The sequence below is a fragment of the Scylla paramamosain genome, chromosome 2 (genome assembly GCF_035594125.1).
Source record: "Scylla paramamosain isolate STU-SP2022 chromosome 2, ASM3559412v1, whole genome shotgun sequence".
Lineage (NCBI taxonomy): Eukaryota > Metazoa > Arthropoda > Malacostraca > Decapoda > Portunidae > Scylla > Scylla paramamosain.
Genome location: NC_087152.1, coordinates 5,995,291 through 6,008,930, shown reverse-complemented (window position 1 = coordinate 6,008,930; position 13,640 = coordinate 5,995,291). Strand labels below are relative to the sequence as shown.

The 13,640-nt window shown below is 38.4% G+C and overlaps 1 protein-coding gene across 6 annotated transcripts in view; it reads right to left on the bottom strand.

Moving 5' to 3' along the window:
* Positions 1-13,640, bottom strand: part of LOC135109194 (AP-1 complex subunit gamma-1-like) — a 39,230-nt gene that overhangs the window by 11,886 nt on the left and 13,704 nt on the right. For all 6 annotated transcript variants that reach the window (XM_064020371.1, XM_064020397.1, XM_064020381.1 and 3 more), the window contains exons 7-11: positions 3,524-3,619; positions 2,995-3,174; positions 1,710-1,856; positions 1,164-1,382; positions 454-640 (exon numbers count right to left, since the gene is read on the bottom strand). In XM_064020371.1, the coding sequence (XP_063876441.1) occupies positions 454-640; positions 1,164-1,382; positions 1,710-1,856; positions 2,995-3,174; positions 3,524-3,619 (829 nt within the window). The remainder of the gene's footprint in view (positions 1-453; positions 641-1,163; positions 1,383-1,709; positions 1,857-2,994; positions 3,175-3,523; positions 3,620-13,640) is intronic.

The following is a 13,640-nucleotide window of genomic DNA, read 5'->3' as shown; positions in this document are numbered from 1 at the left end:
ATCCTTATCCACTTTTGTATAATATTTATGTGTGCATATCTATGCATAGGAGGATAGAGGGTGACAAAGGCAAGAAGGATACATTGGTAAGTAGAATTCCTGTTTCTTAAAATGGTATGTGAAATTTTTTCTTTCACTGAGAATTTTCACCAGGAACAAAACTCAAAATGAAGAAAGAAACCATAAATAATAGCATAAGATGAAGACAATATAACATAAACATGTTCCTATTAGAAGTGAGGCAACATCTAGTACTTATAAGATAGCACCTTGGTCAGCAACATATCAGCTATCAGCCACACCTAGTACAATTTATTGCATGGAAACAATGCTGTTCCACTATGAAAACTATATATTTATTGTTCATAATCAACAAATTTCTTGAATATTGTGCACTACAATCAGTCATCATCTCTCCAATGATGTGCACTCACCACTCATTGTAGTACTCACCATTTAGCAGCAGGTCACCAAATTCCCCTATACACCATGTGGACACCTGAATCATTGGCTGGAACTCAAGTTGTGCCACAGACAGATGTCGCCACAACTCCCCTACAGCATATGCCTGCTCGGCTCGAGTCTCAGAGATAAGCTGTATGGTGGAGGATACCACATCATCTGGCACATGGTTCCCAGCCTGAGGTATTGACACAGGATAAAGAGTGTTAGGGCAATGCATTTTTTTTTTTTGTTATACTACCAATATAGTACAAATAAACAACTTCATGCTATTTTCACAGTTTGCAAAGTTATAGCCCTTATAAAAAAATGAGAAAAAGGGATCCACAACCTACTCATACAAAACACAACAAATCAATTCAACTTTTCATCACCACCATCATTTATGCTTAGCTTTTTTCATTAAATTTACTTTTTGTCTCTTTTGAGTTGTATGTAAGTATACAAAATAAAATGTCATAAAGATTTCTTTCTAAATTTCACATAGCAAATCTGCCTTTTGCCCTTCTGTGAACTGATTTTTTTTTCAGTGTTTTGCATTCCCCATTATATATGTTCCAACATTATTAAAATATGTGCTCCTAATTCTCCCAAATTAACCCTTGAAATTAGGAAAAAAAAAAAAATTTTTCTTCATATGCTTTCAAAAAATGTCCCTTTTCAACTCAGTTACATTTTGTACAGAACTCAGCACAACTCACCGCTTCCACCACCTTCAGAAGGGTGTCAATGTGCCACCTGACATTGGGTGAATACTTCTCTGCTGCAAGAACACACTTTGAGGAACAAGTGGCTTTAAACTCTGGCTCGGCATTCTCAAGGAAGGTGAGCAGTTCTTTCATCATGGTGCGAATATTATTGCCATTGATAAGTGCAAAACATAGTTCCATAGCACGCTTCCTGATGGAGATATCTGCATCCTAGAAGGTAGAAGAGAATGAAATATGATATAAGTAGATGTAAGTAGTGATGGGATTTGCACCATATATTTTTATGCTCCTACAGTTTTCCTAAGCAATCAATCATCACCCTGAATTTTTCCATATCTCTTTCTTTAACAAGGTACTTCCTCCTATCTTCATTGTTAAGAGCTAACATCTTCATCCTTTATCAAACATCACCATAATATCATTCTTTCCCTTATACAACCCTCTGTATTTAATCTTTCCTAATTCCTTCCAACCCAAAATGATTTCTTAATCATTAATGATACATCCTGTTTCTCCATATCTCCCTGAACCACTGACCTTTAAACATTCAAGGATGGTGGAGCGGTGACGCTGGACGGCAGAGTTGTCAGCATGGACAACTCTCAGCAGAGTGTTGAGTGCTACATAACGAATATTCTTATCTGCATTAAGCAAGAACCGACCAAGGATGTTGATAGCCAGAACCTGATGGATAATAGAAAGTTATGTATGTGAGTGGGGATTGAAAACACATCCTGTTTCCTCCTCAATACTTACTCTGGTATAAATGGTGATTCTTCAACAATAACGTTCTGGTCCTTATGATCTTGTGTATTTTGCTACAAGTACTTATAAATTTAATGCCTAAGCTCTTAGCAACTAATTTCCAAGTACAATAATAATAATCCCTACAATATCTGGATGCTCAACAACCAGACTCATCAGTATCCACCTATAACCATGTCCTGATGTTAAACCAGACACGTGCCTGGTTTAATATCAGGACACACACGTTAGCTACCAGCATGACTCAAGCTCCCTACCACACACAACTCTTTGGCTGGTGTTGCACTATGCAGTGTGATGCTGCACTACTGCATGGCTTTGAATTGTATGTGTGTGCATTTTCTCCTCACATCCACTGTGACGCAGTGGTGACTGAGTGAGGTGTAGGGGTGCAGTACTGCTGCATGTCCTATAACTGTGTTGGTGGTTTGTCCTCATATCCAGCATGACACAATGGTGCTGGGGTGCAACACTGCCAAATGACCTAGAACTGTGTGAGTGTGTTTCTTGTCTTCACCCATGGTGACACAACAGTGCACCATTGCCAAAGCATGGTGTGGAACAGATGAGGAGGCGCAGTAATACCAAGACATCTCTCAATGTATTATGTACATTTGTTATCTGAGCGGAGTGGAAAGCAATGGGAGTAGTTGCAAAGAACAGTACCTGCTACACCTACTTCATTGCTTTCATATCCTTCACATTAGGATGCAACTCCAACTCCACCTCAACTTCACTCGGGAGATATTGCTTATCTCTAAGACCAGACCTCATATTTGCACATCTTTCCATATTGGTTATGTGGCTAGGTTTTCAATCACAATTTAATCCTAGTATATACTCTTAGTTTAGCATACCAGAACTTTACATTCCACTTCATGGTGAGAAGGTAAGTGATGCTTAAAATACTGACATACTTTGGATAGAATTTGTCATTACACAAGTGACCTAAGTTAAATTTGATGCACCCACTGTGTCCAAAAGAAAAAAAATACTGTAGTGATTTGAGGCAATAACAGAACAGATGATAGCAACATAAAGCATTTGTTATCCTTACCCTGAGTCCACTTTCGCTCTTGATGTCCATGATGGAGAGGACTGTCTCATACAAGATGGCATTGCCCACATTTTTGGAGGATTCTGTGTTAGTTGCTACCTGGGCCAAGATGTCATTCATGGTCTCTGAAGCATCACTGTCACCACACCCAAGAATTCTCAGCAGTTTCAAGATCTTCACCTATTAGATACAGTAGATAAATAGGGGATGAAAAACTTGCTTAAAGTAGAAGGTAAATAAACGAGAATATTATCCACTATATACTTTAAAAAATGTGCTCATCCTGCTTGCTACATATATTTATTTATACATTTGTCATCTTCATCCACATACAAATCCCTTATCACAATAATCTTTATTTCCTGATGCTCTTTAAGCATTTGTTCCATTTCTTACAGTATATATTTATTCCATTCTAAATATTCATATTATATTAATATCCCATATATTATTTAACAAGTAAATTTTTCATACAAATCTTTGTGTAAGCAATATTTCCTTTTTAGTCTGGCAAAAGGAATGAACTAACCTGCAGGAAAGGATCAGACACACCCTGCACATCATGCTCAGGAGAGTAGCCAGCCATGATGAGGTTCTTGAGGATGCGCACCAAGTTGGGTACAATCTGGAGATACAAGGAGAAGAGTTTTATAGCATAAACAGGATTTATAAGTATGAAAAGCACTGTAAGAAACAATAAAAGTCATGGTGAAATTTACTGCCCTTTCCCAGATTTTTTTTTTTTTTACTTCTTTTGCAGTTGGGGAGAGATGGGGCAATAAATGGAAGACTTCATCATCCTTTTGTGGATAATGAATGTGCATTGGGGGTTCCTGAGTCATTCAGTATAATTTTCTTGAGATTAATAATGTTGTCTGGGGCAAGGCTTCCACCACTGTAATGTTTACAACTATGATACACACTTTCAGCTGCCTTTTTTGTTAATTACTTGAATTTTAATTTAAGTACGAGTCCATTCTTTTAATCATGGATGACTTTCTAAACTCTTCTATATCTGGAAGTAGTTTAGATAGTGCTGCTGATGACTTGGTTCACTAAGAAGCACAAAATATAAGCATAAAGTGGCAACATGGCAAAAAGTGTAAACCAAGTATACATGTGATTCAGAGTATGCCTCTGTACATAACAAATCCTAAGAAATTCATGCATGAAGAAAATTTCCCTCACTCCCTGCAATGATGCTCATCAGGTAATTCATATCAACTGTACAACAATAAGCAAAAAAAACAAGTAATATGCAAGCTTCACATTATGCACTTTCATTGTGCTATAATGTAAGATTAATATAAAAGTAAAAATACATATAAGTCAGATCATGCAAACAGAGAGTCCTGTTCAACACAAAACAGCTTCATGACCGTGCCAAAATACTCTTGTGCAGTGAACCCTCACTGACTGCAATAATTTTTGGGAACAATAAAATGGTCAATAAGCAGTGGCTAGACAGCAGAAAATACAGATATACAACATACAAAACAAATTCTGACTATGTATTTTGAAGCCTGCATCATGCAGTGCATAGAAGGAATTATGTATCTTATGAAGGCCCTTCAAAACACAACTTGGTTTTCCTTCTTAATGCCAAGTTTATGTATATAGGAATTTGTAGCTACTAACAACTTGAGCTTATTTATTTACTTCATTACCATCCCTCTTTTTCCCTTGATTTCCAATATAATATAGAAGAAATTTCTGTCAAATACCATGAAGTTCTTACTGCGCAAATAACCACTTTTCGCCAAAATATAAAAATTGCTTTCATTTAAATGGGCTTTTAGAGAAATTAATATGTGGTTGCTGTTCTGACCATAATAACCTAAAAACCATGTAAACTATTATATTTATTACATAGTAGTAAATAGTAATTTACAAATATTTGATTTATCAATTTTCAATCATGAATAAAAAAATCTGTCCTCATTTATGACGAAAGAAATTGCATACATAGTTTTACATCTCAATAGAATAAAACCATTATAAGGAAAAATTTACACTTAGATAAATATTATTTATAATTTTTAATTTCATTTTCCATATAAGAGTGTAACTTTTCATAAACTTCAAATCGCCTGTTGTAATTTTGTACACAGCATCTGAGCAATGATGCTGTCTCATCTCTTCAAGTTACTCAAGGCACATACATGCATACAAACACACACACATGCATACATGTACAAACACAATGCCTCGTCACTACCAGACAGCTTGTCACTACCAGACAGCTGTGTTAAAAGGGCCTGTTCCATTTCAGTTTATAAATGATAATGAAATGTGATAAGCAACACTTACAACTGTACCAATTTTGGTCAAAACCCTGGTGAAACTTAGCTGAAATTATCCATGGTATTCAGCAGGCTCTAAGCAATGCTAATATGAAGTTTACACAAATTAATGAATGGCTAAACTAGTTCAAAGATGGCTGAACTTTGGTTAACTGTGATCAGATCTGGCAGGTCAGTGACAAGTGGAAATCCATGTGTCATTGAACAAGTGCACCATTAAGACAGAAGACCACTGGTTGATGGTCCAGTGGTCCTACATACACATACCATTATAATGGATGATTAGGGCTTGCATAGTGTGTGCTTAAAATTTGCATGAGCTGCAACAGCTTTACCTTCACTATGCTGTGCACAACGTAGTTATGAAACTGCCAACTGCATCACTACAGCACCTATTCATTACATCAAATTTCTTAGCAAAAGCAAAATTCTTCAGATTTGCCAAGTTCTCTACGCTAGGCAAAGCTTCTTTTGTTCTATGGCTGCAATCCAAGCTAATTATGATGTCTAGAGGGCATCATGAATAATGTAGATTATACTCGTAGCTTTTCCAGAAATGTTTCCTGCAATGGAGGGACCACTGGACACTGTATGCAGATCTCCAAAGGGTCTACTTTGAAGATCAATTAGGCTCATATAGATTATGTAGTACATATAAATGTAAGTGTAGTATATTCAAACTTTATAATGTGAAACTGGTCCATAAACATAAATGTGTTTGTCAAAAGTATGATAACCACACTGAAGAACTTATGGGAAAAACAAAATGGTACCTGATTCCCCAAATTAACATCTCTTGCCTACTTCCATCTTTTCCCTCCTCCTCACTTTGCCAGAGATTGGTATGTTGGTGTCAAACTTGGCATCCACTAAATATCAGCTTTGTCCACTGTCCATGAATTTTGCAATATTTGGTTTTATAGCATCTGAAAGGTTCTTCCTTTCCTAATAATCTTTCCTGCCAGTGCTGCTGTCTGCCACTAAGATAAAGTGTGTGGTTTGGATTGTTTAGGAGGGTCAGCTGGGGAATAGTGGCCACTGTTACCCACCAAAAAAAAGGTAATCTTGAATCTGGCCAACACAATTTACCACAGTACTTTGTGTTAGCCTGATTCCTTTAAGTGTGATGTAGCTGGGCAATTACAGCCTGATACTCAACTTAAAACCTAGCCAAATAGCAGGTGACATCACCATCACAGGAGCAACTGGACTTACCTGATGACATAACCATCAAGTAAGTCCCAACTCTCTCTCTCTCTCTCTCTCTCTCTCTCTCTCTCTCTCTCTCTCTCTCTCTCTCTCTCTCTCTCTCTCTCTCTCTCTCTCTCATGGTAGCACCTATTGGCACCCATGATAGGAATTTACATTTCTTTTTCCACATGACAGTGAGAGTGTTAAAATGAATAAGTAAGATCAGCTAAACTAAGGCTGACTACAAATATATAACAGATGAAACACAAAAGGTAAGCTACCTTCTACCTTTTTTCTTATTCTAAGGTAAGATAATTTTTAAAATAATCTTATATGCAATGAACATCATTAAGAGATTCATGAAATAATGACATAGTCAATGTAACTAAGTTTACAATTTCACTCTGAAATATGATGATGCTACTGTGGATTATATCAAGCCCAGCATTCTTATATTCTGTGATACTGTCAATACCATGAAGGTTATCACATTTAAGATGTTCTGTAATGTGCAGTTAGTTGTATATTCAACCACTTTATACCTATAAATTTGTGTTTTACTGATGATGTGTGGTGGTGCAGAGATAGTAGCATGTGAAGTGGTAATTCAATGCAAAATCTAGGTATAAACATTACCTTCTGGAGTTCCTCCATAGAGAAACAAACTCCATGCGCAGAGAGAGAGAGAGAGAGAGAGAGAGAGAGAGAGAGAGAGAGAGAGAGAGAGAGAGAGAGAGAGAGAGAGAGAGAGAGAGAGAGAGAGAGAGAGAGAGAGAGAGGAGAGGAGAGAGAGGAGAGAGAGAGAGAGAGAGAGAGAGAGAGAGAGAGACCCAAAACAAGCAAACCAAGACAATATTGCTTAAAAAAATGTCTGCACACACAGATTAACTTAAAACTGTGTTGCTGTAATCAATCTAACTTTCATGGCATTCACATATTAAACTGAGACTGCCCCACAAGGTAAGAAGTGATAATAGCATGTTTCAAATTCTTAGGAAGAAGAGAGAGAGAGAGAGAGAGAGAGAGAGAGAGGGAGAGAGAGAGAGAGAGAGAGAGAGAGAGAGAGAGAGAGAGAGAGAGAGAGAGAGAGAGAGAGAGAGAGAGAGAGAGAGAGAGAGAGAGAAATGCATGGAAGTACAATGTAATACTCATTAGCACATATTATGCATCCATTCAAAGACAAAAATAATGAATGAATAAATAAATAAATAAAACCTGCACCCAGACTAAGGTGATATAGGCAAAGATCATACACACACACACACACGCACACACACACACATAGGATGAAGAGTTGGAAAATGAATAGGAGCAAAGGTCATGCTAGCTGGCTTCCAGTGTGTAAGGTGCAGAGTAAGGCTTGGGCCATCACCATGGAAGGTACTGAGGCAGGGTAATTGTTATTGCTTTACCTCGGAGTGCTCTGAGTCCTAGGGCATAAAGAAGAGCGATGGGCAGGAGGGGGAAAAAAACACATGCCACTATTAGTATGGCAAATCACTGCTCTTGCCAGAAATTATGTAACACTTAAGACAAAACACAAAACAGACTATTCTATGAAAAATCTAATCCTCATCTGACCTTTGTGAATGAGGAGAGAAGCCACAATTCTACTTCACAACCATAAAAGTACACAAAGTACTTAAATATCCACTGCCACTAGAAAACTTGCACCTAACACTAGGACATTTCTAACAGTAAACATCAGCAACCATAAGTCACCTACAGTAAAATAGCACTAATTCAAATACACCATAACTTCTAGCAAATTCAGTGTTTTACACATAATATGAATGGGTTACAATTTGAAAGAGAGAGAGAGAGAGAGAGAGAGAGAGAGAGAGAGAGAGAGAGAGAGAGAGAGAGAGAGAGAGAGAGAGAGAGAGAGAGAGAGAGAGAGAGAGAGAGAGAGAGAGAGAGAGAGAGAGAGAGAGAGAGAGAGAGAGAGAGAGAGAGAGCGAGAGAGAGAAAATGCAGCATCCTGGAAATACATATACTGTAACATTAATGTATGCTAGAAGGAATACACTTTGCTGATGCTTATCCACTAATCTGCTAAAAGCCTCACAATAAACAATGACAAACAAAACAAACTAGAGTTACTACAGCAATAATGTGAGGCCTACAATAAATACATTACCTATAACCCAGAACCACTTGCACTTCAAATATGGTATTTGTGACCACACTTACCTTATTTACACACACACACACACACACACACACACACACACACACACACACACACACACACAACAACAAGAATACAAATAAAACAGACAGAGGAGACCAGATTGAGCAGTCAGAGGGAACTGTGAGACTCAAGAGGGGACACCAGAACAACTGAAAAAATACTATATACATGAGTTAAGAAATACAATTCTCAGCACAAATGTGTAGACATTTGAAATGGAATGCAAAAAGGAACAGAAGCAGAGTGTATCCACATAAAAACCTTTTGTTTTTATACTTCACCTTGTTTTACAACCCCTAAGGATGTGTGTGTGGTCTTAAGAACACACACACACACACCACACACACACCACACACACACACACCACACACACACACACACACACACCACACACCACACACACAACATACATGCACATTTACAAGGAAGAAGGATTGCTAGCCTTATTGGTTTACATCCAATATTTACTTACAGTTAGGTGAAAAAGGACTATAGTTCTTCCAGACTAACTTGGTACTTGGAGTGTTGGCTATAACTGTCCATGCTGTTGCCACTTCATTCCTCACTCCTCACCCCATCGTGACCCTGTCCAAGCAAATGCTGGTGTGGGCGGCAGTAAAAGGTCATTTTCTGGCCTTTTTCTTCCATGAAATATCTATTTACATTGTAAATGACTTCCTTTGCTTGGCTGTGCAGAGCACAAGAGTGGGAAGCTAGAGTACTTGCCACAGTGACAAAGTGACCAGGAATGAATGATCTGACCTGGGCCCACGACAGGCCAGCTGAGCATGGCCTGGGGGAGTCACATACCAAGGACACTGGGGCAGCAATGTCATGTGGACCTGTATGCATTTCCAAGCATACCGGAAGACATAAAGAGTTGTTTTTCCATCTTCAAATAAAAAACCATTCAATAAGCCATGCAATCGTATATAAAATATTATAATTTTTGATAGATTGAAGCAAACAATGAGCAAGACAGAGAGATCACCATGTGCCTGTCAAATGTGAATAAGTGTGTGTGTGTGTGTGTGTGTGTGTGTGTGTGTGTGTGTGTGTGGTGTGTGTGTGTGTGTGTGTGTGTGTGTGTGTGTGTGTGTGTGTGTGTGTGTGTTTCTTTTCCTATTATCTGTATTAGTTTAGTGCACTAGTTGTAATAATAAGTGTAAATGATGTATTAACAGTATTGGTGTGAATTAGTATAACTGAAAACATAATGCGTAAAATTCTCTCTCTCTCTCTCTCTCTCTCTCTCTCTCTCTCTCTCTCTCTCTCTCTCTCTCTCTCTCTCTCTCTCTCTCTCTTTCCACCTAACACCCCACCAACATCCCAAGTACCAAGTTAGTCTGGAAGGACTACAGACTGTGCTAAGATACTAACCCAATTGATCTCTGTCAGTCCTGGGATCTTTCTGGTGTGAGCACAGTATCTTTATATCACTCAACTGTTCATAGACAAGACAGACAGGGCCTTACAAGCATAGCTCAGGTCAAATGCATTCTAATTAGGTAATTATGCAATAGCATCCACCCACTCACACACTCAAGCATGCACACTTCTTCATTACAACACTGTAAATGTCAGGTAACTTATATGATTGGAATGAAAGAGATGAATATCTATTTAACCAGTAAACTATAGTAGGGTTAAGGGTGCCATACTTTGGCATGCCTACCACTCGGCTACCACTCCTCTATGCCTCTTGAAAGTTACTTCCATGCATCTGCATGTGCTTTTATTGCAGGCACTATCTTGTGATGAAAGGCAACCTCAACATTGGTAGGAGGCAATAGAACAAGAAGCAAATTTATAATTTGGTTTTCTCATTAAATTAACTTACATTATACCACCCTTTTTTTTTTTTTATGTGGGACACTGGCCAAGGGCAACAAAAATCCAATAAAAAAAAAAGCCCACTGAGATGCCAATCCCAGAAAACGGTCCAAAGCGGTAGTCAAAAATTGAAGGATAAGTGTCTTGAAACCTCCCTCTTGAAGGAGTTCAAGTCATAGGAAGGTGGAAATACAGAAGCAGACAGAGAGTTCCAGAGTTTACCAGAGAAGGGGGATGAATGACTGAGAATACTGGTTAACTCTTACATTAAAGAGGTGGACAGAATAGGGGTGAGAGAAAGAAGAGTCTTGTGCAGCGAGGCTGCAGGAGAAGGGGAGGCATGCAATTAGCAACATCAGAAGAGCAGTTAGCATGAAAATAGAGGTAGAAGACAGCTAGAGATGCAACATTGCAGAGGTGAGAGAGAGAGGCTGAAGACAGTCAGTTAGAGGAGAGGAGTTGATGAGATGAAAAGCTTTTGATTCCACCTTGTCTAGAAGAGTGGTATGAGTGGAAACCCTCCAGACATGTGAAGCATACTCCATACATGGACAGATAAGGCCCTTGTACAGAGTTAGCAGTTGTGGGAGGGGGTGGGGAAACTGGCAGAGAAGTCTCAGAGTGCCTAACTTCATAGAAGCTGTTTTAGCTAGAGATGAGATGTGAAGTTTCCAGTTCAGATTATAAGTAAAGGACAGACCGAGGATGTTCAGTGTAGAAGAGCGGGACACTTGAGTGTCAATGAAGAAGAGGGGATAGTTGTCTGGAAGGTTGTGTCGAGTTGATATATGGAGGAATTGAGTTTTTGAGGCATTGAACAACACCAAGTTTGCTCTGCCCCAATCAGAAATTTTAGAAAGATCAGAAGTCAAGCGTTCTGTGGCTTCCCTGCGTGAAATGTTTACCTCCTGAAGGGTTGGATGTCTATGAAAAGACGTGGAAAAGTGCAGGGTGGTATCATCAGCGTAGGAGTGACTCTGTAGTCATAGCCAGATGGTGGAAAACTCAGAAGATTCAAGAGCGTGGGCACAAGAGCAGATTAAGTCATTACACACATAAACGCAACATCCAGTTTTGATTGAAAATGAGGATAGAGAAAGTAGGAACAGAAAATGGGCTACTGTGACTGACCACTTGTGTTGTGAAACACAAAGGGAAATGTTCAGTGAGGTCACAGCTGGGTTTAATGATAAGTTCACAGCAGCCCCTGATCCAGTGTTTTAGACCTCACTGGGAGTAATTATCGTTTTGGCAGGTGTCTACTGCCTCCTCATGCAGTTAAGTCTTCTCCATTTCCAAGCCTTCTTTATCTGCCTTTCCCTCAACCTATTCCAAATTATGTTGATTTATTAGAGTTCACAGATCATTAAAGTTTACTGCCTTTAATTCACCATCCTTGTTTTCTCTGATAACAACAGATACATAGAAACCTTTTGTTTTTGAGAGTTAGGAAGAGAAGAGATATTGGTCTCAAATTCTCAACCATGAGTAAGGAAGCTAGGCAAATCCTTAACCATGAGTAACTAACTGTTCATATGATAATGCACAGTATGACTGGAAACCTAAATGGTATGAGCCACCACAAACAACAAAAATTGTAGACACCTCAGGATTTCTCTAGTGTGAGTCAAAAATCAGGCACTCTGAAGATGTACAAGTTACCAGCCAAGCCTCTTCAAAATCATACAGCAACTTACACATAAAGCCAATTAGTCATGATTTATGGCATACAAGATGCATAATATCCAGGATTCAATAAAGACATTTAAGCAACCTAATGCAGACACATACAAACACAGACATGCTTACACACACACACACACACACACACACACACACACACACACACACACACACACACACTTGTCACTTGGAAGAATAAGCTTTGCGTTTCTCAGGTTACCAACTGATGATTGAGTAGTATGAGGATAGTACCCTTTGAGAGTGAAAGGTCACAGTTTAAACAAAAGACTGGATTATATGAGCTCTAAACTCTCTCCAGGAAAATTGCACATTCAACATTACATTAAAAACACACATACATACAAACAAACGACCACAAATTACCATCCAGTAAGAGTTTCACTTGTTCTCAACAATATCTTGAAGAGAATTTGAAGCTTAGGACACCAATATGGCAGGTACAACTCTGAATATATGGCATAGATGAGAAGCTACTATGAAATATGGAAAGTTTCTTTAATGAAAATAAGGGGTTTAAGGGTGGGTAACTAAGGGGATTACTTCTCAGTGAAGACAGCTCTATTCAAGTTGTTCAACGTCTTCAAGGTGAAAGCTAGGGAGAGGAAAGAAGAGGCATGACAATATGAAAGTCCATCAATCAGAAGAGAGCCAGCTGTTGTCTGCATATTATATAAAATTTGTAATGTGTAATAATGAGAAGCTGCAGAGTCTGGTTACAGAATTTTGGACAAGAAAGCTGAGAGTGAACATGCTAGAACAAGATGAGATGCTGTAAGGAGGGTGTAGTAAGCGCTGATATAGTTCTGAATGGTGAGACTAGTACACATGGAAATTTTGATAAACCAGCACAGGAAGGAATTCCATGGAGATGGATTATCCATAAGGTGAGAAGAGCTAAGATTTTGGAACCACTGATGTGTTTCTAGTAAAAGATATGTTTATGGAATTGAAAATGGGCAAGCATAAAGGATTTTTAGTAGAGCCTGAGAATTCTGTGCCTAAAATTCCCAGGAATGGAGGTGTTCCCAATCTTAGATTTCTTTTATCTAGAAATATAACAAAAATATACATACATGTACACATACACACACACACACACACACACACACACACACACACACACACACATACTTTACTGACAATGGAGTAAAATTCTGAGAAATAAATCATAAATTAAAATACTGTACACCTTGTACATCAAATCACCCATTTGATGTTAGTGTCAATGTTACATGGTATTTGAAATGACCTCTCACTCAGCAACTATGTAGGAAGAATAGTGTCAATGCATTCTTTATGCATCATGAAGGTCAACTAAAAAGAAATATGAGATAATAGGAAATGCCATCCTTTAAAATTATATTCTTGGCTTTTCCACTTTTGGGTTGATGTCAGCCTAGCATAAAGACAGAATATTATTT